The sequence below is a fragment of the Zingiber officinale genome, chromosome 11B (assembly GCF_018446385.1).
Source record: "Zingiber officinale cultivar Zhangliang chromosome 11B, Zo_v1.1, whole genome shotgun sequence".
Lineage (NCBI taxonomy): Eukaryota > Viridiplantae > Streptophyta > Magnoliopsida > Zingiberales > Zingiberaceae > Zingiber > Zingiber officinale.
This window is the reverse complement of record NC_056007.1, coordinates 84,570,907-84,596,668: the sequence shown is the minus strand read 5'-3', so window position 1 is coordinate 84,596,668 and position 25,762 is coordinate 84,570,907. Positions and strand designations below refer to the sequence as shown.

The window sequence follows — 25,762 nt, the reverse complement described above, 5'->3', positions numbered from 1 at the left end:
GGGAAAGAGCTCTATCTCAAATTCAATCTCCCTGTCTGGTGCTAGGCCTGGTAACTCTTCAGGGAAGACTGCTGGGTAGTCACGTACGACTCAGAGCTCTGCTAGCTGTTGGTCCTCGTCCTGACTGGCATTGACTACATGTGCTAGGAATCCCGTACATCCTGAATCCATTAATTTCTGTGCCTTCAGAGCTGAGAGAAATTTCTTCGCTTTTCTCTTTGGTTCTCCACTATACTCAAATTATACTCCTGCTTCAGGTTGAAATATGACTTTCTGTTTACGGCACTCGATAGAGGCACCGCATCTGATTAGGAAGTCCATTCCAAATATGACATCGTAATCAGTCATATCTAGCACTATCAGATCACAAAAGAGTTCTCTGTCTGCTATAATGACTGGCACTGCTCTGAGCCAGTGCATGGATGCCATAATTTCTCCTGAAGGTAGTGTTGTCAAAAACTGACTACTGAGTACCTCTGGGGGTATCGCTAACTTTTCGGAAAATGCCCTAGATACATAAGAATGGGTTGCCCCAGTATCGAATAAGACAGTTGTACTTTGCTGTAAAATACTAATCTGACCTGTAACAACTGTCGAGGCATTCGCTACGTCTTCTCTGGTTAAGGAGTAGATCCTTGCATTAGTCATAGCTGGAGGGGCTTCTAGTCTGCCCTGGCTGATGTGTGGACCATCTAACACGGCCTGCATCTGATGTAGCTGTGCTGGCTGTCCTCCATACTGTATCTGTAAAATACCGGGAAATGACGAATAATGCTAAGGGAATTTTCCGGAATTTTTAGAAATTTTTTTGGGTATTTTTCGAAGCTTGTATGGACGAGTTAACCGGGACAAAAATGGGGTCCGGAAAAGCCTGTTTAGGCTACCCATTTAAGCGAGGAAATGTTTTATTTCTTCTTGTTTTCTTTTCTCTTTTCTTTTATTCCCTTCGCTGTTTCTGCCCTGTCGCGACCCGAGCCCTAACCACCTCGCGCCGACGCCTTCCTTCTTATTTTCTTCCTCTGCCGGCACAACCACAGGTGGAGCTTCTCATCGCCGGCCGACGAGAGCCAACCGAGGGTCTCCGTTTCTCTCTTCTGGCCGACTCCGGGCTTTTACCCTAGCGCCGACCACTGACCTTGAGCCCTAGATTTGTCTCGGCCGTGGAGATCAGGACGCGCCGCAGCCATCTCGCGTCGCTCCGATCACTACAATTGGTGCCGACGCTTGCCGCCCATCCGAGGCCCTTCCTTTGATCACCAAGAAGAGCCCCTTCCTCTCCTCTTCCGCTCACCGATCAGCCGACCGAATTCTTCTGCTCTAGATCTATTCCGCGTGGTCTTCACTGTGCCCTGCCGATGCTGCCATCTCTTGACCCGAACAATGCCGACCTCCTCCATGCTGTGTTCTAGTTCCAGATGCAGAGTCTGTTCTTCCACTGATCTGGAACAAAGATTTGGGCTTTTTAGTTTACTGAGGTGGATCTTGATGAATTGTTGATTTGGTTTGCTTGTTCTAATTCCAGCAGCAACTATCTCTTGGCGTGGATCAGTGAGTACGAGGGTAGTCTTGTGCTGTGGATTTTGGTGGATCTGGCAGTCATTGACTTCAGCAAGTTTCAGCAACTTCTTGTTCTTGAACAAGGCTGTAAATTGAGGTAAGTGTAGGGATTTGATATGTGTTGTGGATAATGGATTGATTTAGGTATGATTTGATTATGTGGTCATGTGTAGTTTGAATTGGAGGTTGTAAATGGTTGTTGAGTATAAATTAGGTATGTGTTGAATTGGAGATGATATGGATTGCTAGATGGTTAGTATATCACTAGTCGATGCATGATTAGTGTGATTAGATTTAATTGCTTAGAATCTAGTCTTGTGGATTTTATTTAGCTATTTAAATTCTTATGAATTGTAGCTAAATAAAATATATTTATATTGGTGACACAGGACTTTGACGCGAGACGAGTATCTTGACGTCGTGTTCGGAACAGATTGGACTTTTCTATTGGAGGCGGGTACCTCTTGACTTATCTTTTATGATATCGTCATTTGGATATGCATAGTACTTTATAGCTGCAAACAATGAACATGTTTGTCTTTGGTATGTCACTGTTTGATATCCATAGCATGTTAGGTTTATCGCCTGTGACGCATCCGTGCTTATATCATGTGATTTATTGCCATGAGTACTGTATTACCATGAGTATCTTAGTTTCTAGAATAAGTGACATATCATGTTTTACTGAGGTTAGGACTAGGTTCTGGACTTTTGGTTTCAGTCATGTGTATCGAGATTGTCTGATACTTAGGTTTTATGCCATGACTGGCTTGTGTACCTCTATTTGTATATCATATATGATTCGTGTACCTAGACCTTGATTCTTGATATGTGCATATTGTTGGTACATATGTTATGGAAGGAGATATGTTTAGGATCTAGGTTGCTATACCATAGAGGACCTGTATGCCCTAGATCCGTGGATTGACCTACTGATACCGTGGGACCCATATTTTGTATATATGGATATGGTTATGTTGATCAGTTTTGTTATGCATAGTGACATGCATCATGATTGCATGTTGTGCGATTGTCGACTCCACTATGGTTGAGCCCAGCGCCAGTTACATGTACTGCACACACCCCCACTCATGGTTTAGTGGTATATCAGGCAGATGTGTGGCGGTTCTGCTGTTTGGCTCCGTTGGTCATATGACCCAGCGTGGTAGCCGACAGTCAGTTCCGCTCTGTTTGGCTCCGCTGGCATTTAGTGTAGCAGCGTAGTAGCCAGCAGACGGTGGACTCTGTTTGGCTCTGTTGGTCAGGTGACTCAGCGTGGTAGCCGGCAGAGATACCTTCCCGTCATCGTGTACCGGGAATTGAGAGCATTGAGCTCCCCCATTTATGATTTGGGGTCACAGGACAGGAGTACTCCGACAGCATCCCGTCCACTCGGTCACTCATCAGGAGTAGTGACGACAGAGTGCACGGTTGTCACAGCCCTACCCACTCGGTCTCACCATTTGTGTGTGAGATGACTGACTGGCGTCAGGGGTGACCAGGACGCATCATTAGCATCATATGCATTGATGCATTTATATTCTTATGATTGTGTTTGCTGCATTTGGTTGCTGCATTTTGGTTGGATGCATACTTTTGACCTGCATACAGGATTATTGACACTTTCGGTTTGACGACCCTTTTGTCTGGATAGGAGTTCCTGGTGAGTACAGCTTCCTCAGTTACCTTTCAGTTTTGCACATTCCCTATATATGATTAGGAAGCTGTATTCCATGTTTGTTGCTGTTAGATATATCTTACTACTCATGTCCATTGGTATTCGCTGAGTTGTTGAACTCACCCCCGTTGACACTATCTTTTTCAGGTACCAGGTTATTTATGGTGTCGCTTGGAGCATCCTGTCTGTTGGTCCCCACGTCACATCAGAAGACTTATCGGTTTCACGTATGTTTTTGTTTGTTTTATGTATCAGTTTGTTTAGCTCTGTACTCCGGTTTTGTTTTTTGGAGTATTGATGTCGTTATGTGGTATTTTGTATTTGTTGTTGGTTGTGTAAGCCTAGCCGGCTAGCAGTTTTGTGTTTGGTTTGTATATGGTTTCTATCGTTTTCCGTTGTGTTTTGGTTTTGGTACAGCCGAGTGGGCTGCTTTATTTTTAACTGCGTGGTTGTGTCAGCCAGAGGCTGAATTTGATATTAACTGCGTGGTGTTTGTTTTCTTTTATTGTTATTATTCCAGCCGCATGTGGCTGAGGTATATAGTGCTTGTAGAAAAGTTTCAGATTGTCCGCCGTACAGGGGAGATGCTGCCGAAATTTCTTCGGACAGAGACTCCTCCGGGGCGTGACAGTATCGGCTGTGGTTGAGGAAGACTTGTCTTGTTCGGGCATTGCTTAGCCATATGCCCTTCCTGTCCACATTCAAAGCATCCTCGTGTGCCCTTACGACAAACTCCTGGGTGAAATTTCCCACAAGTAGCACATTTGGGATAACTAGGTTGTTTGCTGGCTGGTCCTCCCTTTGGGTAACTCCCTGGTTTGCGCTTGTTGCTGGAGTTCCCTTTCCAGTTAGAGTTGTGGCCCTGTTGTTTCTGAGTACCTGAGCCTCCTTGCCCTTTGGACTCTGAGAGGACTTGCTTCTGCTGCTTGATATTGTTCTGATAGTGCTCGGTGGTCAGAGCATTACTGACTAGTTCTTCGGTGGTTTGCGGCCTATGAACGCCGCCAGCCACGTTCATTGCTATTTCCGGCCTCAGCATCTTGAGCATCAATCGGACTCGTTCTTTTTCTGTGCTGACTAGTTCAGGGCATAGACGAGCCAATCTATTGAATTTCTTCACGGCTTCCTCGACTGACAGGTTGCCCTGACGAAACTCAGTGAACTCGTCGTAGTGACGGTTTGTGACCGGTATGTGAAAGAACTCCTCGAAGAATTCTTTCTCGAAGTCAGCCCATGTCATCTGGTTCACTGGGCGCTTTGCTCTAATTCTCTCCCACCACATGCGTGCATCTCCTGTCAAGCAGAAGGAGGCGCACTTCACCTTTTCATGCTCTGGCCAGTCCAGAAGCTCCATCGTACTCTCCAGTGTTTTGAACCAGGCTTGAGCATCCCACGGTTCACTGGTGTCTGAGAAGTTCTCGGGCTTGACTCTCTGCCACTGGATCAGATAGGCTTCTCTCTTTGCCTCTGCTGCTGGGGCTACTGGTGCTGTAGGCTGGACTGGTGGAATCTCTATAACTACTGGGGTTGCTATGTTTGGTTCCGGGGTGACAGTGGGAGTGTTCTGCTGTTTAGCCTTTAAGGTGGCTATCTCCTGTTGTTGTTCTGCTAGCTGCTTCTGTAACTGAGCCACTACTGCTGTAAGGTCTGGGGGAGGCACTGAAATGTCTGCCTCATGCTGGGGCTCAGTAGCTGGTGCCCTTCTAGCTGGGCGTCCTCTTGCCATTTCTAAAGGAACAAAGGACAACATAACTAAATGTTCATGTCACATAGCTAATACTATCATGTTTGTTACTACTACAGATAAGCATACTTTAGTTATCTACAAACATGGAAGCAATAAACATAACAAAGTGAGAGGTATTTTTACTTGGAAGCTGCAGGTTCAATGCTGATGTGTGTGCAGGAAGTATGGAACTTTGCTCTGATACCACTCTGTAACGACCCGCCTTCTACTAACTAGGCTGTGAGGCCGATCGTTACATTAATTCATGTGCGGAAAGCTGATCTGATGAAAATTTTGCTGAACTAATGAATATGCTTCTGTTAATCGCTATACTATCTGAACTTAATGTTTAAACTACCCCTTGAATTGCTGTGGCTATGCTAGAAGGGGTGTTCTAGGTCTTTGCTGTCATCTGGAGCTGAACTAAAGTGTTTTCAGCTAGTACTAGGCCTCTGATCGATCCACGGATCGATCCAGCGTGCTACTGTGCACGGAGACTAATTTGGATCGATCGGCTGATCGATCCCGGTTGGGCAATCGATCTAGTGATCGATTCAGGACCCTACTGTACGCGGGAACTAACGTCTGGATCGATCGGCTGATCGATCCAGTATGTCCAATCGATCCAGTGATCGATTCGACGACGCGCTGTACGCGGGTTCAACTCGGATCGATCGGTTGATCAATCCACAAACCTTCTGTTCGCGATGAAACTCGGCTGGATCGATCGACTGATCGATCCAGACGCATTCTGTTCACGGGGTAAGCTGCCCAATCGATCAGCTGATCGATCGAGAAGCCTCCAATCAATCGGCTGATCAATCGGGGTTTCTGATTTCATATCAGAACCTGATTTCAGCCCTAGTTCGAGCAGAAATCTCATATACCAACTCTAAACTAACTGAAATGCATTCTAACAACAATTAACTAACATTCTAAACGTGGCATCGTGCATATTTCACTAGTTCATGACTTTTAAGCAAACTGAAATACGAAAACTAAAAGTAACAAGGTTCTAATAGTTAGACTTGCTAAATCCCTAAGATCTTCATTCCAAACTCCTTTTTCACACACACATCTTCGTTGCATTGCCCTCCAGCCTCCGCTAGTCCATCTTTCCTTTACCTTTATCTGCAGTATAAGGAAAAAGTATCTGTAAACTTTCGCTTAGTAAGAAACCATCTATCTCACAAAACATGCATACGATGCAATTTATGATTTGAAAACATGCTATTTGAAATATACGCTGAACAGGTAAAAGCATGGCATGGTATCATACAACATAGAAACCAAAACTAATCATAGAACTATCACATATATCAATGATGAAACTAAACTGAAGCATGAACTGAGCTAAAACTAAAACTAAGCTGGAACTGAGTTTTAAACTGTATACACAACTGATTTGTGAGTTTTGAAAACTATTTATCATAGATAGATTAAAATACATAATCATGCTGATGTTTGGGTCCGACAACTGTACTTGCTATGTGCGCATCCCTAACTAGACCCGGGTTTGCAAGTCCCGAATTTAGTAGGGTTTACTAGGTTATCTAAACCTAGGGACGACTGTGGGAGCCCAACCCAATGGATATCTAATCCAGTACAGTGCCACTGCTAAAATAAAATACTGATTATAGCTGAGTTCTTCTTATATTACTATTTCTAGGTTATCTGAACCTAGAACTAGGTTATCTGAACCTAGAGGCGACTGTGGGAGCCCACCCATTGGACCGTAGTCCCATGTAAGCTGTACTAAGGTTAAACATACTGAATGAATGCTTCTATCGCATTTAGCTAAGCTAGTAAAATGCTTAAGTTGCATTTTAACCGTGCTAATAATTTAATCGAACACTTGGTATGCGCTAATTCGCATCCTTTGTGCCGAAAATCTACATACTACTAAACTGAAGCATAAAATTCACACGGAAGCTACTTATACTACAGGTGAGGGGTTTCTTACCTCCTGCGCTAGTTTTCTTACGAATCTAGTCGCTAATTTTCCGGTGGAGACGATCTTCTCGATGATCTCCTTGCGTCTACGTGTTCCTCTCGCGGAGAGGAGCGTCCTCGTGTCGGAGTCGTCGCCAGAAAGTCCTCCTATGGCCCTAGGGATGGAACCCTAGGCGTGCTTGTGGTTGGCGTCGAGAGAAGAAGGAGGAAGAGAGAGGGCGGCGTGACTAGGGTGAGGGAGGAGAGAGTTACGTTAAAATAAAATAACTCTTCACTTGATTCCCTATTTATATTAAGGAATTAATTCGCCCAACTCTAACTTAAATATAACTGATCCCCTTTCTTTTCAGCACGGCCCTGCTGGGTTCTCTTGGTTACCAGAGTTCACCTTAAGTCATAGAACCCAATAGGTCTCGGGTTCAATTCCCGCTTAAGCTATTTTACGATTCTATTTATTTTTGCTATTTCTGCTATTCTAAAAATTCTGTAAAAATATCCTAAAATTTCAAAAAAATCATAGGATATTTCTAAAAGTATTTCGAGAATTTTCGGGCGTTACATCCTCTATCCCTTCTTTGAAAATAGCTTTCTTGATGTTGACTTTGTTATTGGTTCCCACAATCATTATTGTTTCTACCTCCACTTCCTCAACCTCTGCCTCTTCCTAATCCTTAATCACTTCTACCATTCGAGTGATTTTCTGATAAAGTGATTGTGGCAATCAATATGATTAATTTTCTGCTCATGAACCAATAATGAACTTTGTAATTTATCAATTGAAAGTAGACCTACATCATTTGCTTCTTCGATGGCACAGACAACAAAATTAGATTTAGTATCATAGATCGAAGAATTTTTTTGACGATGAGAACATCATTTGTCTTGTCGCCAAGGATCTGCATTTTGTTGACAATTGCTATCGTTCTTGAAAAAAAAATATGAAACTAATTCTCCTTATTTCATTCGGAGCATTTCGAACTCCGAATGAAGTGCTTGAAGTTGTTGCCTCTTAGCTCTCGTCATACCTTAGTACTTTTTTTTCATAGAATGTCAGATATCTTTGATGGTATTCTTGCAGAGAATGAATTCCAAGATTGAGCGGTCAATAGCTTGGAAGAGATAATTCTTTATTTTAAGAATTTTCAATTATACATTTGTTAGCACAACACCTTCTGTCTGTTCTACTACTCCAGAAATCATGACTATTCAATATTTTTTGGACTTTAAAAAATTCTTTATGAACATGCTCCAATGGTCATAATGACCATCAAATTGAGAAATAACCGGTTGTATAAAATTTTTAGAAACCATAATTTTTTTCGAAAACTTACTTAGATACCACTGATGAGAAAAAAAAATAAACGAATAGAGGACACAATAAGGATAAAATAAATTTTCACACACTATATTACAATTATTATCCTATTATTTCTCTCCACTTATACTAACACCACATTACAATTATTATTTTATTATTTCTCCTCCACTAATACTAGCACACTAATTTTATCAACTGAGGGTGATATATTACAATTGATACCAACTCAAAAGCACATTTAGTATTATAAACAGCATGAGATGCAGATGTGTTTTAACAGTGACTATAATCGACTTGATGGTATCTCGGTCTCGAATGCATCAAACAGAGGCATTGACAGAGAATCGTCCAGGAGTGATGCGGTGCAGTGAACCATAATTACTTGAGTCTAAAACAAAACATTAACAAACTGCTATAGAAGGACAATATTCTTGAAGAAAAAAAGCTAGGAAAAGTTATGCTACTCCCTTTGGATAATCAAAAACATTTAGTGAGAGTAAGTGAAAAATATTATATCAGGTAATATTGAATTTTGGGTAAGCATTATAAAAATTTTATATTAGTCGTTAGGATAAATCAGTAAATACTCATGACAGATGAGCCAAAAGCCCAGCATATCATGATTACGCATCTCATTTAAAAAAAAAAAATCTTACAAATATATCACAATTACGAATTTAACTACAGATACTTAGATGATAATTTGATGTCCTTCTATTGCACAATAACTCCGAGGCCATTTAGTGAGCATAAGTCTATCATATCGTATGGTACACTAATCGGAACAATAGTCTTATTCTCTGCTTTGATCAGATAATATTGCATAGTTCTGCATAAACATCCAGGCGCTCAGTTTCGAGCAATGGCCCAAAGATCATGATTTGCACCAACTCTAGACATATCCAGTACACTTTCGATAACGATCTCCGACCAATACAGGGATTCATCTAAAACACCACAAAACAGGACTATAAACAAAGATTCATTTGAATTTGATTATTTTACCACTAGATCACGTACCTGTGTTTTGTGGATTCGACATGCCAGAAATTAGGCAAGAAGAAGATTAAATATTACATTGGAGCAGTCCACGAATCGAGCGAAGCCCACGAAGTGTTCAAGAGGAGAAGGTATCGATGATTGTGGTGTGAAGCGGGTCACTGAGGTGGGTGACCCAGTTGTTGAGCGGCCGCTTTCCGGTGGCAGCGGCCTGCACGGCGAAGTCCAAGAAGCCGACCATGGCAAGGCGGGCGTGCTTGATATCCGCCAGCTGCAGCGTCGTCGCCTTCTTCTCCGGGTCCGCCGCTAACCCAATGACAATAATAAAAAATAATTTAAAATTGATTTCAATCCATTAAAATTAATTATATCTGACGTCATAATTAAGATGAACATGAATTAAATAATAAAAATAATACTTTCAAATATATTATATTTATTGATATTTTCGTAATATATATCATATTTAATTTTTTTCATTATTATTTAAATAATTTATATAAATAAATCTATCACTTAATTACAGATTAAAAAATTATTTTCTATTTTATTTTTTTTATTAATTTCAACAAAATATGAGAGTCATCTTTATTTCCTTCAATTTTCTTCTTTCAAATTTTTATAACAGCAGTTACAAAAATAATAACTTTGATGATGGTAACAATAGCTTCTATAGTAATAACATTTCTTCTCCCTTTATTAACAATATTTTTCAATCGATGATATTAATTTTAATAACATTAATCGTAGTAGAGTAGAGTTAGTATTTATTTATTTTATTCATTTCTTCAAATTTTTTCCGTTCTGTGAAAGGAGGGGAAAAAATCCAGAGAGGAAAAAAACACCAGAGAAAAAACAGCAAAAAAGTAAAAAAGCAACGAAAAAAAAACAAAACCAGAACTTTATATTTGACTGAGATCCTATCATCACAAAATAGCCTTTTATTATTTTTATATGATTCCTTCTTTTTACATTAAATTTAATCATGATAATTATTTATTATAAAAATTATAATTTCTTCTGTTGCTTAATGTTCATAACTTATTTGATCATATTCATAGTACTTCATTCTCACTTCAAAGAGATATCCATTCTAAGCTATTTGATTTAATAATAATCAATTAGTTTTGACTTGATTAATTTCATCAATTGCTGAGTATATATTCCCTATACTCATTGGTTTTAACATCTCTTGTCAGGTTTGGGAAGCTCGTGATTATTTTTTTACATCTCACTCTCAAGTACAAGTTCTTCAACTTCGTCTACAATTACAGTTTGTGCAACGAGGAAATGTCTCTATCAATGACTATATGCAATCAGTCAAGACCATTGTCAATAACCCACCTGTAATTAGGCATCCGATCTCTGATCCAGAACTCTTAATGCATGTTCTTGTAGGTTTGGGTCCTCAATATGATAGTTTTGTTCTCAGTGTGACAACTCGCATGGATCAAATATCACTCGAAACTTTTCATGGTATGCTATCTTCTCATGAAAGGTTTCTACAAATACAATTTTAAAGGATGTCAAATTCTCTGTCTTTATCGACACACATAATTAGCCTCCACAACCTAATCAACATAATCAGCCTCCTCCCCAACATGGTCATCAAAATCAAATTGGATGTTTCAGAGGTCGAGGCCAAGGTCGAGTGATGTTTCAGAGGTCGAGGACACTGTCATATTTGCTTCAACTATGATTATTATGCTCAAAATTGTTATAAAAGATATGATTCAAATTTTCGAGAAGGACCTGTATTATCAAATCGACCCCCTCCCTCATCTTGACAATCTAGTACTCAATCATCTCATTCTGGAACATTCTCACTCTCCATTCCTCCTAATGCAACGTCATCAATTTCTGAAACCCATGATGACATTCGAATTCTGGAGCGACTCATCATGTTACACCCGAGTATGATATTCTTACAGAAACTTCTCCTTATCATGGACCTGACATAGTACAAATATGCAATGACTCAAGTTTGCAAATTGCTCACATTGGAAACATATCCTTTCATTTATGTAGTCGTACTTTTAGCATGCACAACACTCTTCAGGTTCCTTCTATCACTAAAAATTTACTTTCCGTATGTTAATTTACTCTTAATAATAATGTGTTTTTTTTATTTCATCTTCATCATTGTCTTATAAAGGATCCCACGACAATAACTATTCTACTTCAATGGGACAATAAAAGCAGTCTTTATCATCTTCAACCCAACTCTCTCAAACCCTTTTTTGGAAAACGCACAGACAAATTCTCTTAGCATGCACGTCTTGGTCATTCATCTCTACGTCTTATTCAGGGTATTATTAATCGTTTTGATTTACCAACATTTTTAGCATCATCATCTTATTTATGTCAAGCTTATATGAAAGCAAAATCTCATAAACTACTTTTTGCATCCTCTATTCACAACTCTATTTTTTCTTTAGAAATTATTCACTCTGATGTATGTGGTCATGCTCCATTCTTTCTAATCAGGATTTTCTTTGCTATGTTATTTTTATTGATAACTTTAGCAAGTTCACTTTGGATTTTTCTTATGAAAAGAAAATCTGATCTCTTCAATATTTTTTGTCATTTTCAAAAACATGTTGAGCATTATTTTGATCGTAAAATACTATCCCTTCATTCTGATTGGGTGGAGAGTTTCAAGCGCTTCATCGTCATCTTACCTCTTTTGGCATTCTCTATCGAATCTCTTGTCTCCACACTCCTAAACAAAATAGATCCACCGAGAGAAAACATGTCATGTGGTTAAAACTGCCTTAGCTTTTCTCTATCATGCCTCAGTTCTATTTAAATTTTGGAATGATGTCTTCCAAACTGCAGTCTATCTTATCAATCATTTATCCATTCCACTACTTTAAAACAAGTGTCCCTTGGAAAGATTTTATAATCATCCTCCAGATTACTTTTTCTTCCATATCTTTAGTTGCGCATATTATCCTTAGTACGACTATACTCTAAATATAAGTTAAACCCTCGCTCTCAACAATGTGTTTTCTTTGATTATAGTAATTTGTATCATGGGTACCGTTGCCTCGATATTTCGACTGGGCGGATATATATTTCTCAACATGTTACTTTTTATGAATCTTTTTTCCCATTTCCATATGCTACCTCAGACCCTCTTTCAGATAATCAAGGAACTTATCTAATATCACTGAGTAAAATACTAGAATCCTCACAAATTGCTCCATCATGATATATTGAAAGTACAAGAGGGGATGATATCTTGGATCATGCTCCATCTCCATAAATTCCAATAGACTCAGCGACTAATGATGATCTACTCTCTAGTTCTGATTCCAATCCTCAGATCACTCATCTCTGAATAGCTCTGATGATGATACTCCTCGGTGAATGCTTCCTCTAAGTAATATTTATGCACGATGTTAACTAGTTTCCACTCATTATCCTCTTCCATGTGCTCTTATTACTTCTTTAAATTTTGTTGAACCTTCTAGCTTTACATAGGCAGTCAAAGATCCAAATTAGCGTGCTACGATGACTACAGAGGTTGATGCTCTTCTTCACAATATAACCTGGAGCTTAGTTCCTCATACACTATCTATGAATATTGTGTGCTCTAAATGGATTTATCGAATTAAGTATCTTGTAGATGGATCTATTGAACGTTACAAAGCTCGCCTTGTTATTAAAAACTTTAATCAACAACCAGGTATTGACTTCAATAATACCTTTAATCCAGTCATCAAAACTACAACTATCAGATTACTACTATCTATAGTTGTTAGCTCTAATTAGCTGATATAATAATTAGATGTTTCTAATGCTTTCCTTTATCGACACCTTGAAGAAACTATATTTATGGAGCAACCACCTAAATTCATCCATCTGTAACTTCCAATACATGTGTGCCAACTTTAGAAATCTATATATGGTCTTGGCAAGCACCTCGTGCATGGTTTCATCATCTATTTACTTGGTTTTATACTCAGGAATTTTCTGACTTAAAAACTGAGTCTTCTCTATTCTACAAATATAATGAGGAATTTTCAATATTTATTCTGATTTATATGGACGATATCTTAATAATTGGTAGTGATAAAAATATTATTACTATTTTACTTCATCTTCTTCGTCAAGAGTTTCCTACTCGGGATCTTAGCAATGCTTGTTTTTTTCCTTGGCATAGAGTTTCTTTTACATTTTGAAAGTTGTCTTCTCTATCAGAGCAAATATATTACTGGACTTCTACAACAAACTAAAATGGATGGTTCACGTCCTATCTCCACACCAATCATTGAAGATGGTTTCACTGCACCTTTATCCTCGTCTTCAATGGCTGACCCTCAGAACTATCGAAGCATTGTCAGTGTCTTACAATATGTTACCATTATACGACCCGATATTGCTTTCGTTGTCAATCATGTCTGTCAATTTATGCATGCTCCTATTGAACACCATTGGGAAAGTATTAAGAGAATTATTCGATATCTCAAAGGTACTATTCTACATAGTCTTCTTTTATATCATCAGTCATCATGAGAATTGATTACCTACAATGATGCAGATTGGGTTGGATCTCCAGAAGATAGACGTTCTACTAGTGGTTATGCTGTATTTCTTGGACGATATCTTATTTCCTAGCTTTCAAAGAAGCAACCTACAGTCTCTTGCTTAAGTACTGAAACTGAATATAAAATTATAGCTAATGCGATGACAGAAATTATTTGGCCATAATATCTTCTTTTAGAATTATATTTTTCTCCACTGCTATGTCTAAAATCTGGTGTGATAATATTAGAATTATTTATCTTACGGTAAATCCTATTTTTTTTTGTCGAGATTAATTTTCATTTTATTCATGAACATGTGACAACTCGATAACTTTTAATTTCTTAATTTATTATATTTAACATGATGATCAAGATCCACATTAATCGAATAGTAAAAATAATATTTTTAAATTAAATATATTTATTGCAATTAATTTATTGCTATCTTTATAATAATATATCGTATTTACGGACAACTTATTTAGTCGATTGCCTTTAGTAAATTAAAGATTAAAGAATTATCCTGCTCTCTTTCAGCCTCTTCTCCTGGTCCGACTCCGCGTTCCTCTGTAACTCGATGTACCCGATGAGCGATCCATATCAGTGTCGTCATGTTAAAGGGTAGGAGAAGCGCCAGGTACGACGACCTAGTTCCACCTAAAGCAACAATTTTTAACATGAATTCATTTCAAAGATTGGATTTTTTTTTTATCGATTGGTGTACAATAATTTCAAAGATTGAATTCATTTCTGACCTCATTTTGTGTAGATCGGATCTGGAAAATTGTTGCCCCTTATACGATGCTACAACACCTCCAACCGACTAGAGATGGAACCATATCGTTGGTTGTTCTTCTACTCAACAGAACACTAATCTCCAACCATCCTATCTAGGCACGACTCTTCATTTACTTTGGAAGATAAGCAATAGAAGATATATAATCAAATTACTCCGTGGTTATCAGTGCAAAATTATACAATCGCACAAGTTGAACCTCTGTTCAGCATTCTATCACTCTACATAACTATCTGGTTTCCAAACACTAGTTGGGTCCCCAGCAGCTGAGATACATCACTGACCTCAGTGACTCCTCCGACTGCTTGGCTCGCTCGCTGCATCTCCCATCAGAGACGGCGGAGGACATCCTCGCCGACTGCGACAGCGACCTCATGCTGCTCTTGGCGTGCTGCTGCACGGACCTCAGAGCGTAGTTCCATCTGCACAACCCTGCTTGATCCTTGAGCGCCTCCACTGCGCCAACGCTTGCTGCCACCAAAACCGAAGCTTTCTTCACCGAAGCCATGCCCCTCTCTCTCTTTTTATGAATTCTGAAAACAAGCACTTGTTGTTGCTCGGATGAGGAAAAAGGGCGAAGCATTATATAGAATTGGCTCGCTCTCAGTTTCGGCTTTCCAGTACCCAGAAAACAGGGGGCTGTCTTCCTTTTCCGCTGGCCCAAACCTGTGGTTTAAGTCTATCGGTTCAATTCTTCATCCTGTCTTTTTCTAAATTAATCTCCAAAATTAAGCACATGTCTGATCACAAGAGTATCCCCATCTAACTTTACCCCAAACGAGATGAGAATTTTCCGTCCATAAACTAATCAGATGCCTCATGCCCACAGACAACGGTGGGATTCAATCAATAAACCATCCTCGCTAGAAAGACTGACACGTGCCAGTATTATTATACAATTAGAAAACGGCAAACGCAATGACGTATGCAGCATCGGAGCGTGGGGCAGATCCTGACCATCATGTCGAATCGTCCAGAATTAAATCTGCCCAATCGATGAGCGATAAAATCCTGGTTTGGTAAAGAGGAACGATTTTATTACCTCTGACAGAAAGTGCGTGTCTGCAAGCACACACCAGGCTGAAACAACCGGCTAAAGGGAAAAAACCAGAAACCGCTATTGCAACTCTCATGGTTTTGAGAAAACAGCCCTTCTTCTGCCTATAAAATGAACCCCTACCCCCATCTCAAAACCTCCTGCCATCCGCCCATCGAAACCTTCGCGGAACATCACAGCTCCGACGAAATCTAGAAATCTCTACAGAGTCGAGCGCCATTGGCAGCGACCGAACCGAAATCGCAGCGATACAGGAGAAGAGGGCAGAGAAAATGAGTCATCTGACGCGTGTCTGGATGGCGGCGAGCGTGGCGGTGATGCAGGGACACTCCGAAGGCGGGCTCAAGTCAATGTCCGTCCGCTGCTCCCTCCAAAGTGCGAGCAACCACGTCGTTTCGGCCTCCGCGGGCGCCGCCGCGACCGCCTCCGGGTTGGGCGTAGGGCGAGCGCTGCGAGGGGCCGGCGCGGAGGACCGGCGGAATCAGGTCGACGACTCGCTCCAGAAAGTCATGTACCTCAGCTGCTGGGGTCCTTCCTAGGGCCTCGATTAGCCACGGCGCATGGTTTTTTGGGGCGTGATCTTGAGCAATGTTGTCGATGAACTAGTGTGAATATTATGTATGTGTATTTTGATGCTCTCCGAACGAAGAAATTGAGAAGACGAAAATAAAAATAAAGATCGCCAATTTCATTATGGTCTGAGCAATGAGCAATGAATGGTTGGGCTCCAGATCGCAATAGCAGGACAAGTCTGCGCTAAGCGCGACATTGGTAGGCGGACACTTGGAAGCATCGTTTGTGGAAGACGCAATCATTAATAGATGCAGTAAAAGCCAAGGCAGCGAAAAGGACGGCGAGTGTGACGGGCGTGGGAATGGCGGGGAGTGCGTCACGTGAGACGCGTGGTTTGGGATGGGGCTCTGGCGCATGACGTGCGGCCAGGTAGGAGCATGGACGTTGCGGTCCCCGGCGGCTCGATCTGCTGCCGAGCCCGCGTCGGTTGCATGTGACCAGCAAATAGCAATGCTACGTGGTGGAAGAAAAGATCGTGCTGAACCAGCAATGCGGCATGTGTCCGTTTACTAGTACGATGGCAAATTCTTTAGCCTAATTCTTTGAGATTTTTTTTTTAAAATTTTGTTAAAATATATTTAAAATCTCAAAATACAAAAATAATATATATGAAATATTAAAAGTCGGTGTGGTCATTCATCCTGTGCATTTATTAAAAAAAATTATATTTTATCATACATATAATTAAAAATCTACGCCACTATCACCTCTCGAATTAAATTTAAAAAATAATTTTAATAAAAAAAAATGAAACATGAAGGAGGGGGCAGAAGGAGCTGCTGTTGCCGAAGGGGAGGTAGCACCCTCCATGCCACGTCTACGATGAGAATAGGAGGATGCCTAAGAACAATTGTAGCGTGAAAATTCTCGATATAAACTCCTTCGATAGTATATCAGTCTCATATTAAAAGTAAAAGTATATATATATATATATATATATATATATATCTTTGCCATAAAAATCTTTTAATAACTTTTTTTATAAGTCCCACTATTAAAAAAACCTTATAACAACTTTTAAAAAACTAAAAAAAATTATTTTAATATTAAAAAAAGGCGAAGAACGGCTCCATACCCACAGAGTCGATCGTTTAATCGAAGGAGCTCCCTCTCATTATCGGAGAGAGCTCCCACCCATGGGCCACGTAGGTATAGGGCCGGACCCATAGTTTGCAAAATCGCGATCCGGATCGTAGGATCGTACGATCCTACGATCCGGAAACCCAAAATCGATCCAGGATCGTGCAGAATCGTTTTTGCAGTAGGATCGTAGCAGGATCGGTAGGATCGGAGCAGAATCGGTAGAATCGGAGCAGGATCGGAGCAGAATCGGTGGAAGCTTTGAGAGGTCATAACTTTTGACTCGGATTGAACCACGGGGCCTATAATATATCAAATTAAAGCTCGTTCAGAGATCTTTAATAAATTTCAAAGTTTATCCTTAACCATTATCTTTTTTTCATCTTATTAGAATTTTAAATTATTTAAATATATGTTTAATTATTTTTGAGTTAGTTTTTTATCAATAATATTCTGTCATTTATTTTTCTCAAAATAATAAGTTTTTAGATGTCTATTGTCTAGTATTGTGTGGCATTAACCAGTCTTTAGAAGATTATTTCCGGCATTCATATTTGAATCAAAGGATTCAATAGCTTCTGTTATATACGTTAGATGCTTTGTTGACATTTAAATTGAATTATCTTATAAATCAAGGAAATATTTTTGACATTGTATGTGTTATTATTATTGTGTTAATAGATATTTTATATTATTTCATTTTATGATATGAAAATATAAATATTATTACTATGCGAGAATGATAGTTGAATTACAAGTTAATTTAAATTTGTACATGTAGTAATGTAATTTGATGTGTTGAGTGTAAATAATTACATATATATATATACAAAATTAGTTATTTATTTATATGTAAATGAGTTTTTTAGGTATTTTTTCTAATTATTAATCATGTATGATAAAATTTTAAGGGTTTTTGGTAGGATCGTACGATTCTACGATCCGATCCTGACCCTAAATCGATCCTGCGTAGGATCGCGATTCTACAAACTATGGCCGGACCTATAGTGTAACAAGTGAGGCAAGTGCGCCCAAACAAATTTGGGGCATCAAATTTTAAAAAAAAAACTTATTAGTTTGATATGTTCATGAGCTTATTTTTAAGAAGTTCATAAGTAATAGTTGATAAATAATTCATATCTAAATTTATATCCCACCAAAAATTCTATCTTAGTTTTAAACGTGATTATGTAGAAAAGAAATTGATCGATTAAAAAAACGTTAAATAAGAGAGAAGAAATCAACGGATTCATCAAACATTCACACGCTAAAGAGAGGGAGGAGCTTATTTCTTTTCTCTAAGAGTTCAAAAAAATCTAGATTTGATCAAAACTTGGTTGTAGTTGAACATATTGTAAGTGAAATAGGAATTGAACCTATTTTTTGAGAAAAGTGCTTCATTCGAAAAAAAAAAAAAAAAAAAAAAAGACAATTTGAAAAGGTACCTCAATCTTCTAAAGAATCTTTTTGAGTTAATTACTTCATATTTATAATTGATCAAGCTCTTTGATCACTTGAAATTTGGTTTGAGCAATTTCAAAAGTACGAAAAAACCTTTGGATTTTTATTTAGTTTGGAGAAGTTGTTGTCTATTGATGATGATGATCTCTTGAGCTCATATGTCAATTTTCAAAATTCATTAACACATGATGGGTGTTTCGATGTTGATGGATCAGATTTATTTCTAGAACTAGAGTTATTAAGACACTCATTATCTAGAGAAGCAACAAGAGCAATTGGTGTGCTGAATTATTTGAAAATACTGGATGATTGTTATTCAAATGACTACATCACTTATTGAGTTTTGTTGACTACACCAGTTATAGTTACATCTGTCGAAAAGAGTTTTTAAGTTGAAGTTGATTAAAATTTATCTTCGATCAATTATGTCGCAAGAAAGACTAAATGGGTTAGCTATATTATCTATTGAGAAAACAATCATTGAGAAAGTTGATTATGCAAATTTAGCCAATACTTTTAATTCAAAAAATGCGAGACAAATAATATTCAAGTACTAGTTCGGAACATGAATTTTATATTTTGCTTGATTTTTTTTTAGTATTTGCTTACAATATTGTTTTTGATTATATATTTTATCTATATTTTATTCTTAGATTTCATGTTTCAAATATTATTATATTTATATTGATAAAAAATATATGAATATTAAACTTTGAGGGCACTATATTTTGTGCTCGCCTCAGGCCTCAAAATCTCATATCCGACACTGCATAGGTAATAGGAGCTCCAAAGGAGCTTCCATCATGGATGCCCTAAGAGCATTCATAATGGTTGGAGTTCTTAGAAAGATCGTTTGTTATATCCTCATCACGTCAAAAGTAAAAAATCTTACATATCTCTTTAGTATAAAAAACCTCTCAACAACTCGTTTATATATATATATATATATTTCTCTCCATATTTTACATTATATATAACTAATAATAATTAAAAATACATAAATATTACACTACATAAATAAAAAGATATAAATTATAATAATATATAAAAATAAACTTAAACACGCCTACACCCACATCTCTCTTTATTTTTTTTCAACCATTTTCTCATATATATATATATATATATATATATATATATAAAGTTGTCTTGGTGTCATCTCGCTAGTTTTAAGTACCCCATGATAGTTTCGATGTGATCAGCCAAGTCAAGTTAAGTCATGTTATGTTTTGATCCTTATGTCTAAGTGTTCAGGAATTTAGGAGCACAAGAAGTCGAGTGAAAAATACAGTTAGAGGTGTAAATGAACCAGGTCGCTCATGAGCTATTTGAAGTTCGATTCAATAAAAACTTATTTAAACTCATTTAATAAGGTTCGTTAAGACAAACAAACCAAGCTCAAGCTTTACAATACTTGGCTCATTAGCTTATGAACATGTTCGTTAATAAGCTCATGAATAAACTTTTAAATGAAAAATAATAGTTTTGATATTGAATTTATAAATTTTATACTCTACTTATGAAAAATATAGATAAATATATTAAATTTATTTATTAAAATAAAATTATAAATTTTAATAAGAATATTATAATCTTATCTAAATATATAATTTAGTTTTTAATGAATATTTATATTTATTAAGCTCATTTAGGATCGATAAAAGCTTGAATAAGCTTGTGAACCATGAATATATTCGTTAAATAAAGCTCGAGCTCAGCTCGATTATAAACGAGTCAAACTCAAACATTCAAGAGTTCGGCTCGGCTCAATTATACCCCTAGATGCAGCTAGCAAGATGGATGACACGGGAGAGAGTCGACGAGGTTCGGTGCTTTCGAGAGATGAGACGCTGCAGAAGAGTACGCTAGCAGACGAGAAAGAAGCGTGCGACATTTTCGAAGGACGAGAAACCGGAGCGGAAGGTTGCTCGAGAAGAAGATCGAAAAATGAGTTCGGGTGAATCCTATTCTGGATGACCGAAATCATCCAAGCGAATAGAACTGGAACAGAGGAGAAACGAACAATCAACATGCCATTGACTGTCCGAGTGGCTGGATGCCCAGGGGCATCCTAGGGCGCCTCGGCAAGGCGCCCCTGGGATGCCCCTCGGCATTTTTGAAGGACGAGAAGTCGGAGGAGAAGGTCGGAAAATGAGTTCGGGTAAGCCCTATTCCGGATGGTCGAAATCACCCAAGCAAACGAAACCGGAATAGAGGAGAAACGGACAGTCAACCTGCTATTGATTGTCCGAGTGGTTGGATGCCTAGGGGCATCCCAGGGCATCTCGACAAGGCGCCCCTGTTCGAAGACTGTTCGAGCGTCCGGAGTTGTTCCAGGCATCCATACCAGATAAAGTATTATCTTTTGTCGTTGCGTAGTTGTTTGCAAAGAGATAAGATTTGTCACGCTAGGGGTTGCCCGTAGAGGATCCGGGCATCCGAACCGTGCCACATCAGCAAACAGTCAGTTTCAACCAGTAGGCTATAAATAGAGTCTTAGCCTTCTCCTTTTCAAACAGTATACTTTGTACTTCAAGTTTTTTTTTCCTATTTTTCATTTTCGAGCATCAATTTTGTGTACGAGGCTTCTCTGCCTTCGATGTTTTGTTCGAGAAGGAGATCTTCTTATGATTGCAATCCTATGACTACAAACCAAGTAAAACTTTGTGTGTCTCGTACTTATTTTAATTCTATTATATTTTGATTAAGTGTGTAATTATGTTAAACTCGATTTTTTGAAAAAGATGTTTGTTGTTTTATTTTGTGCAGGGCAATTCACCCCCCTATTACTGGCCGCAAGAAACCAACACTAATATCCTTCATAAAATTTTTTTAATTCTTATAAAAGATCTAGGTTTCTCGCAAAGTCAATTTTTACATTTGATATTTTTTAATATCTTGTCATTCTTTATTGATGTTTTGTTTCATTATGGCATCCTCTCTGACTTTCAATTTACCCTTCCTCTTCGCTATCTTTTGCCCTATTAAACGAATGTTGACTTCAGAATCATCCACATCAATACTCGTATCTAGATTTGATGTTAAAGTGTTTCTCTTGATTTGGATGTCCTTGCTTTCTTGCTAGAGTAATGAGCAACTGATTGTAAAGCATATTTCTCATACTCTGAGAATATTCCACACATGCATATATATATTTAAAATCCTTGTTATTATTGTTGACTTTCCACATATTCAACGTGTTTTTCAACACATTCTCGTCACTCCAATCACTTTAACGATAAGTATAAAAATTATTATAGGCTACAAAAAATTCATTTACCAACGTTGCAAACCTATAGTAATGTGATTTTAACCGCTGATGGCTTCTCGTCATGGATCCAGTGGACTAATGTTGTTGGTGCAATCAACCTCTAGGGTTTCGATGTTTGACAATATACCTAAGTTTGGTCAATTGACCAAGGATTGATCCAAACATGACTTGATGTTTGGAAGAGAGAAACCTAGTCAGGACTAGATGACTAGCAAAGGTAAATCCTACCTAAAGGATAGGCAGGTGAGAAGTCTACTGAGTGACTAGTCCTAACTGGAGGCTAGGTAAAGTGGAAGTCCCGGTGAGTGAAGTCAGACCCTAGTGAGCGAAGCTAGGTAGAGGAAGTCTTGGTGAGTAAAGCCAGAGTCTAGTGAGTGAAGCTAGGTGGTGGAAGTCCTGGTGAGTGAAGTCAGACCCTGGTGAGTGAAGCTAGGTAGTGGAAGTCCTGGTGAGGAGTGAAGTCATGCCCTAATGAGTGAAGCTAGGTGGTGGAAATCCTGGTGAGTGAAGTCATGCAATGGAAATCCTAGTGAGTGAAGATGGGCAGCCCTGGGGGAGGTAACCCTAGGTTATATATGACCGCGTGGTCGACCGGACCAGCGAATCTTGAAATCTGTTAAACATTATCTTACTTTACTATTTTATCTATTGTGCTAACTCAGTGTTGCAGGGAAGTCAAGCTAGGTCAATGAGTCGATCGGATAGCTGGCATGAAGTCCAGACAGGTCGACAGGCTGACCGGATATTTGGTAAGACGGTAAGTTAAGGTAAGTCACTAGAGGAGAGTGGCTTTGTGAGGACGCGTTCCCCGTTTGAGGGAACAGTAGGCGTCAATCTAACTTAGATCTATTTGAAAAATCTAAGTTGAGATCTTGACTAGATTCTGATCTCAAAGAGACAGAATCTAATTATTACTCTATTTACTATATTGTGCTAACTTTGTTTTGCAGGGTAGTATAATGTTTATTGCCTCAGACTAATCTTTTTCTTGCAGGAAAAAGCTTTGTTAGAAAAAGTGGTCCGAGCACCTAGAATGGATCCAGACGCCCGGAGCTGGTACGGGCGCCTGGAACTGGTTCGAGCGCTCGGAATGTAAAAGTCTATCTCATCGCAAACGTGGACCGTATTGATTGGTTGGGCCGACATCACAGTCTAGGCCCCCGGAGCTACCTATATAAGACCGCCAGAGCATGAAACATAACTTTCTACCACGATTGCTCTATTGCGCACTGCTCCAAAAACGTTCCTGCGACGCTACGAAGCACCTTCGACAACCTGCGACTCAGTTTTAATTTCCTTATTGTCGGTAATTTAGTTTTATAGTTCTTGTACTAATCTTGTAACTCTTTTCACGAACTATTAGTGGATTACCCAACGAAAATACTCGACGAGTGTGGACCTTGGAGTAGAAGTCGACGAAGGCTCCGAATCAAGTAAAAACTTGGTGTGTTAGCATTGTTCTTATTGTTCTGTTTCCGCTGCTTACTCTATTAAGTTTCAACGATCACTATTCAACCCCCCCCCCCCCCCCCCTCTAGTGAACTTTACGATCTAACAAATGCTTGTTGTAGTAATCAGATATATATTTGTAAAATGTTTTATCCTTCTAGTCATTACTAATGACTGTATTGGTGCTGATAGTTGCCTATGACTTTGCAAGGACCACATCTTTGTCAAGAGACCAAAATCTTCGTTTTGAATTATCTTTCTCCAGTTCAACTTCACACTCTTCTTGTGATAAGTGTGATGGCCACTGAGTTGTTGGAACAAATTCATTATCGCTGATAGATGAGTCAATAGCAGCCCTTCTTGATTCATTTGAAAGCATAACTAATGGTTGAGTAGAAGAAAATACGTAAGGAGAAAAGCATCTCAAATTGGTTGCTCATGGCTAACCAATTTTTGGGTGGATACATACCAAATGAATCTCGTGCGGCGTTACTTGGATTCATCAAAAAATTTTGAGAATTTTGAGGATATTCTAGAACATATAAAATATTTTAAAAATTTAGAGGATATTATATGTAAGAGAAAAAAATAAAAATATTGAATATTTGGAAGAATGTGAGTATGAAAAAATATACTTTCTTCCGTATTTGAAGAATTGAAAAAATTTATAAAAGAATTATTAAAATTTTCATCAATCTCGAATTCAAATAGAGAATTAAAGGAAGGAATAAAAAGTAAAGAGGGAAGAGAATGACGAGATGAATGTTAAAAATTAGATTAAAATTTTATTTATTGATTTTTTAAAATTAAAAAATTAAATTTTAATAAAGTAAACTAGGAAACTTTTTCACCATAAAAATTAGTATATATAAAATAATTGTTCCATATTAGAACGGTGAAATACAAGACCTGTTCTCCGATCGATGAACAACGCATTCAAGCAAGAACATTACCACTGCGTCGTCAGATATGTAAATATTGTTTACTGATGAAAAATTTCGTCTCTTTTTGAATTTTTTTGTCAGATTAATTCCATTCTTTAGGAACAAAAGACAGATCGAGACGCAGCCAGTTTCCATATCGAACACATAAAAAAGCTTTCGAAAAATCAATCGGTTTGCAACATCAACCCCGATTTTATTTTGAGGATGATTTATAATTAGATTGTGTCGGGGATTTGGATTTGCTGAACGCCAAATGTCTGGAGCGACTCACTCTGCATGAAGAGAAGCACGCCGCACTTGGCGGCGTTGAATCCCTCCCACAGCGCGAACTCCACCGCGCCGGAGACAATATTCTTCGCCGCGACGTCCTCGACCGACACCAGCTTCTCCAGCCGCCGGACCACGTAGTCATTGTTCAGCATTCGCCCTTTGTTCTCGCCGCCGTCGCAGTCGGTCACCAGCCCGCTCTCGTAGAGCGCCACCATCACGTCCACGCCGCTCCCCTCCACCTTCGTCCGCAGCGCGCCCATGAACGACACCTCCAGTTTGTCCGGCTCCGGCTTCGCGAAGCTCGCCTATGCCGGCATCGCCCAATCAGAATCAAATCATCTGACAATATCTTATAAAAACAGAGGAGAATTAGGCAGGGGAATCAAAGTACTCCGCCACCTGCATAGTGGGGGAAGGGAATCTTGGGGAGGAGCGGAGCGCGGCGGCGACGGCGTCGAGGTCATTGCCGACGCACTCAGCGCGGCCCTGTACGACCACGAGCGGGGTGTAGAGCGTGTCGAGGCGGAGCGCGTCGACGTAGGCCTTCTGGCGGACGGTCCAAGTGCTGGAGCCAAAGGGGTCGCGCCAGCCGCGGTAGTCCCAGTACTCGACGTGGAACGCCAGCACCGCCACGAGGGGCAGATCCTCGCCGGCCTCTCGTAGATCCTCGCGGCCGAGCCGCGACACGACCGCTTCGGCCTCGGGCGAGGTCCCACAGCCCTGCGACGCGAACAGCTCCAGAAGCACGGGCCCCATCCCCCGCCGCTCCTCGGCTTCGTCGTCGTTGGCTTCGGCCGACGAGGACGCACCGCGTTTCCCCCGGCCGAAGCACGGGAAGAGACGCAACACCATGGTTGGGTGGTGGGTGGTGGAGCCCAACGATGAGAGAGAGAGAGGGGGGGGGGTGTAAGTTTGAAAATTGTATTGATTATTATTAGCACAGAGACTAAATTTTTAAAATTGGGCTCGTTGATTAATTATCATATGTCGCTCGGGAAACAGGAAGCAGTGTCCTCCACTGGTGCGATGTTAAATGTTCTCGTGGTCAACGGTTCGATGATGCTGAAAGAGAATGATTTATACAGTTGGAAAATGGAA

General features: G+C 39.3%; 3 protein-coding genes across 3 annotated transcripts; 1 reads left to right on the top strand and 2 right to left on the bottom strand.

Moving 5' to 3' along the window:
* Positions 1–975: 975 nt before the first annotated feature.
* LOC122034117 (uncharacterized mitochondrial protein AtMg00810-like) lies at positions 976–13,854 on the top strand. Its single transcript, XM_042593244.1, has 5 exons — positions 976–1,475; positions 1,550–1,654; positions 1,947–2,010; positions 13,438–13,708; positions 13,778–13,854. The coding sequence occupies exons 1-5, from the start codon at positions 1,381–1,383 to the stop codon at positions 13,852–13,854; spliced, it is 612 nt and encodes a 203-aa protein (XP_042449178.1). The 5' UTR covers positions 976–1,380.
* Positions 13,855–14,700: 846 nt separating this feature from the next.
* LOC122035157 lies at positions 14,701–15,134 on the bottom strand. The gene has a single exon (XM_042594554.1). The coding sequence runs from the start codon at positions 15,065–15,067 to the stop codon at positions 14,807–14,809; it is 261 nt and encodes an 86-aa protein (XP_042450488.1). The 5' UTR covers positions 15,068–15,134; the 3' UTR covers positions 14,701–14,806.
* A 9,326-nt stretch (positions 15,135–24,460) lies between these two features.
* Positions 24,461–25,553, bottom strand: LOC122035018. The gene is made up of 2 exons (XM_042594380.1): positions 25,064–25,553; positions 24,461–24,969 (listed from the first exon to the last, which is right to left on the bottom strand). The coding sequence occupies exons 1-2, from the start codon at positions 25,514–25,516 to the stop codon at positions 24,610–24,612; spliced, it is 813 nt and encodes a 270-aa protein (XP_042450314.1). The 5' UTR covers positions 25,517–25,553; the 3' UTR covers positions 24,461–24,609.
* Positions 25,554–25,762: the final 209 nt, after the last annotated feature.

What these genes read in the sequence shown, in the direction of transcription:
- LOC122034117 (XM_042593244.1), top strand. Translation starts at nt 1,381, where the DNA reads ATGCCGACCTCCTCCATGCTGTGTTCTAGTTCCAGATGCAGAGTCTGT. An exon ending in ATTGGACTTTTCTATTGGAG is followed by an intron (nt 2,011 to 13,437) that starts GCGGGTACCTCT and finishes CTTCTCTATCAG; the next exon opens with AGCAAATATATTACTGGACT. An exon ending in AATTATTCGATATCTCAAAG is followed by an intron (nt 13,709 to 13,777) that starts GTACTATTCTAC and finishes ACAATGATGCAG; the next exon opens with ATTGGGTTGGATCTCCAGAA.
- LOC122035157 (XM_042594554.1), bottom strand. Translation starts at nt 15,067, where the DNA reads ATGGCTTCGGTGAAGAAAGCTTCGGTTTTGGTGGCAGCAAGCGTTGGC.
- LOC122035018 (XM_042594380.1), bottom strand. Translation starts at nt 25,516, where the DNA reads ATGGTGTTGCGTCTCTTCCCGTGCTTCGGCCGGGGGAAACGCGGTGCG. An exon ending in TCCCTTCCCCCACTATGCAG is followed by an intron (nt 24,970 to 25,063) that starts GTGGCGGAGTAC and finishes ATGCCGGCATAG; the next exon opens with GCGAGCTTCGCGAAGCCGGA.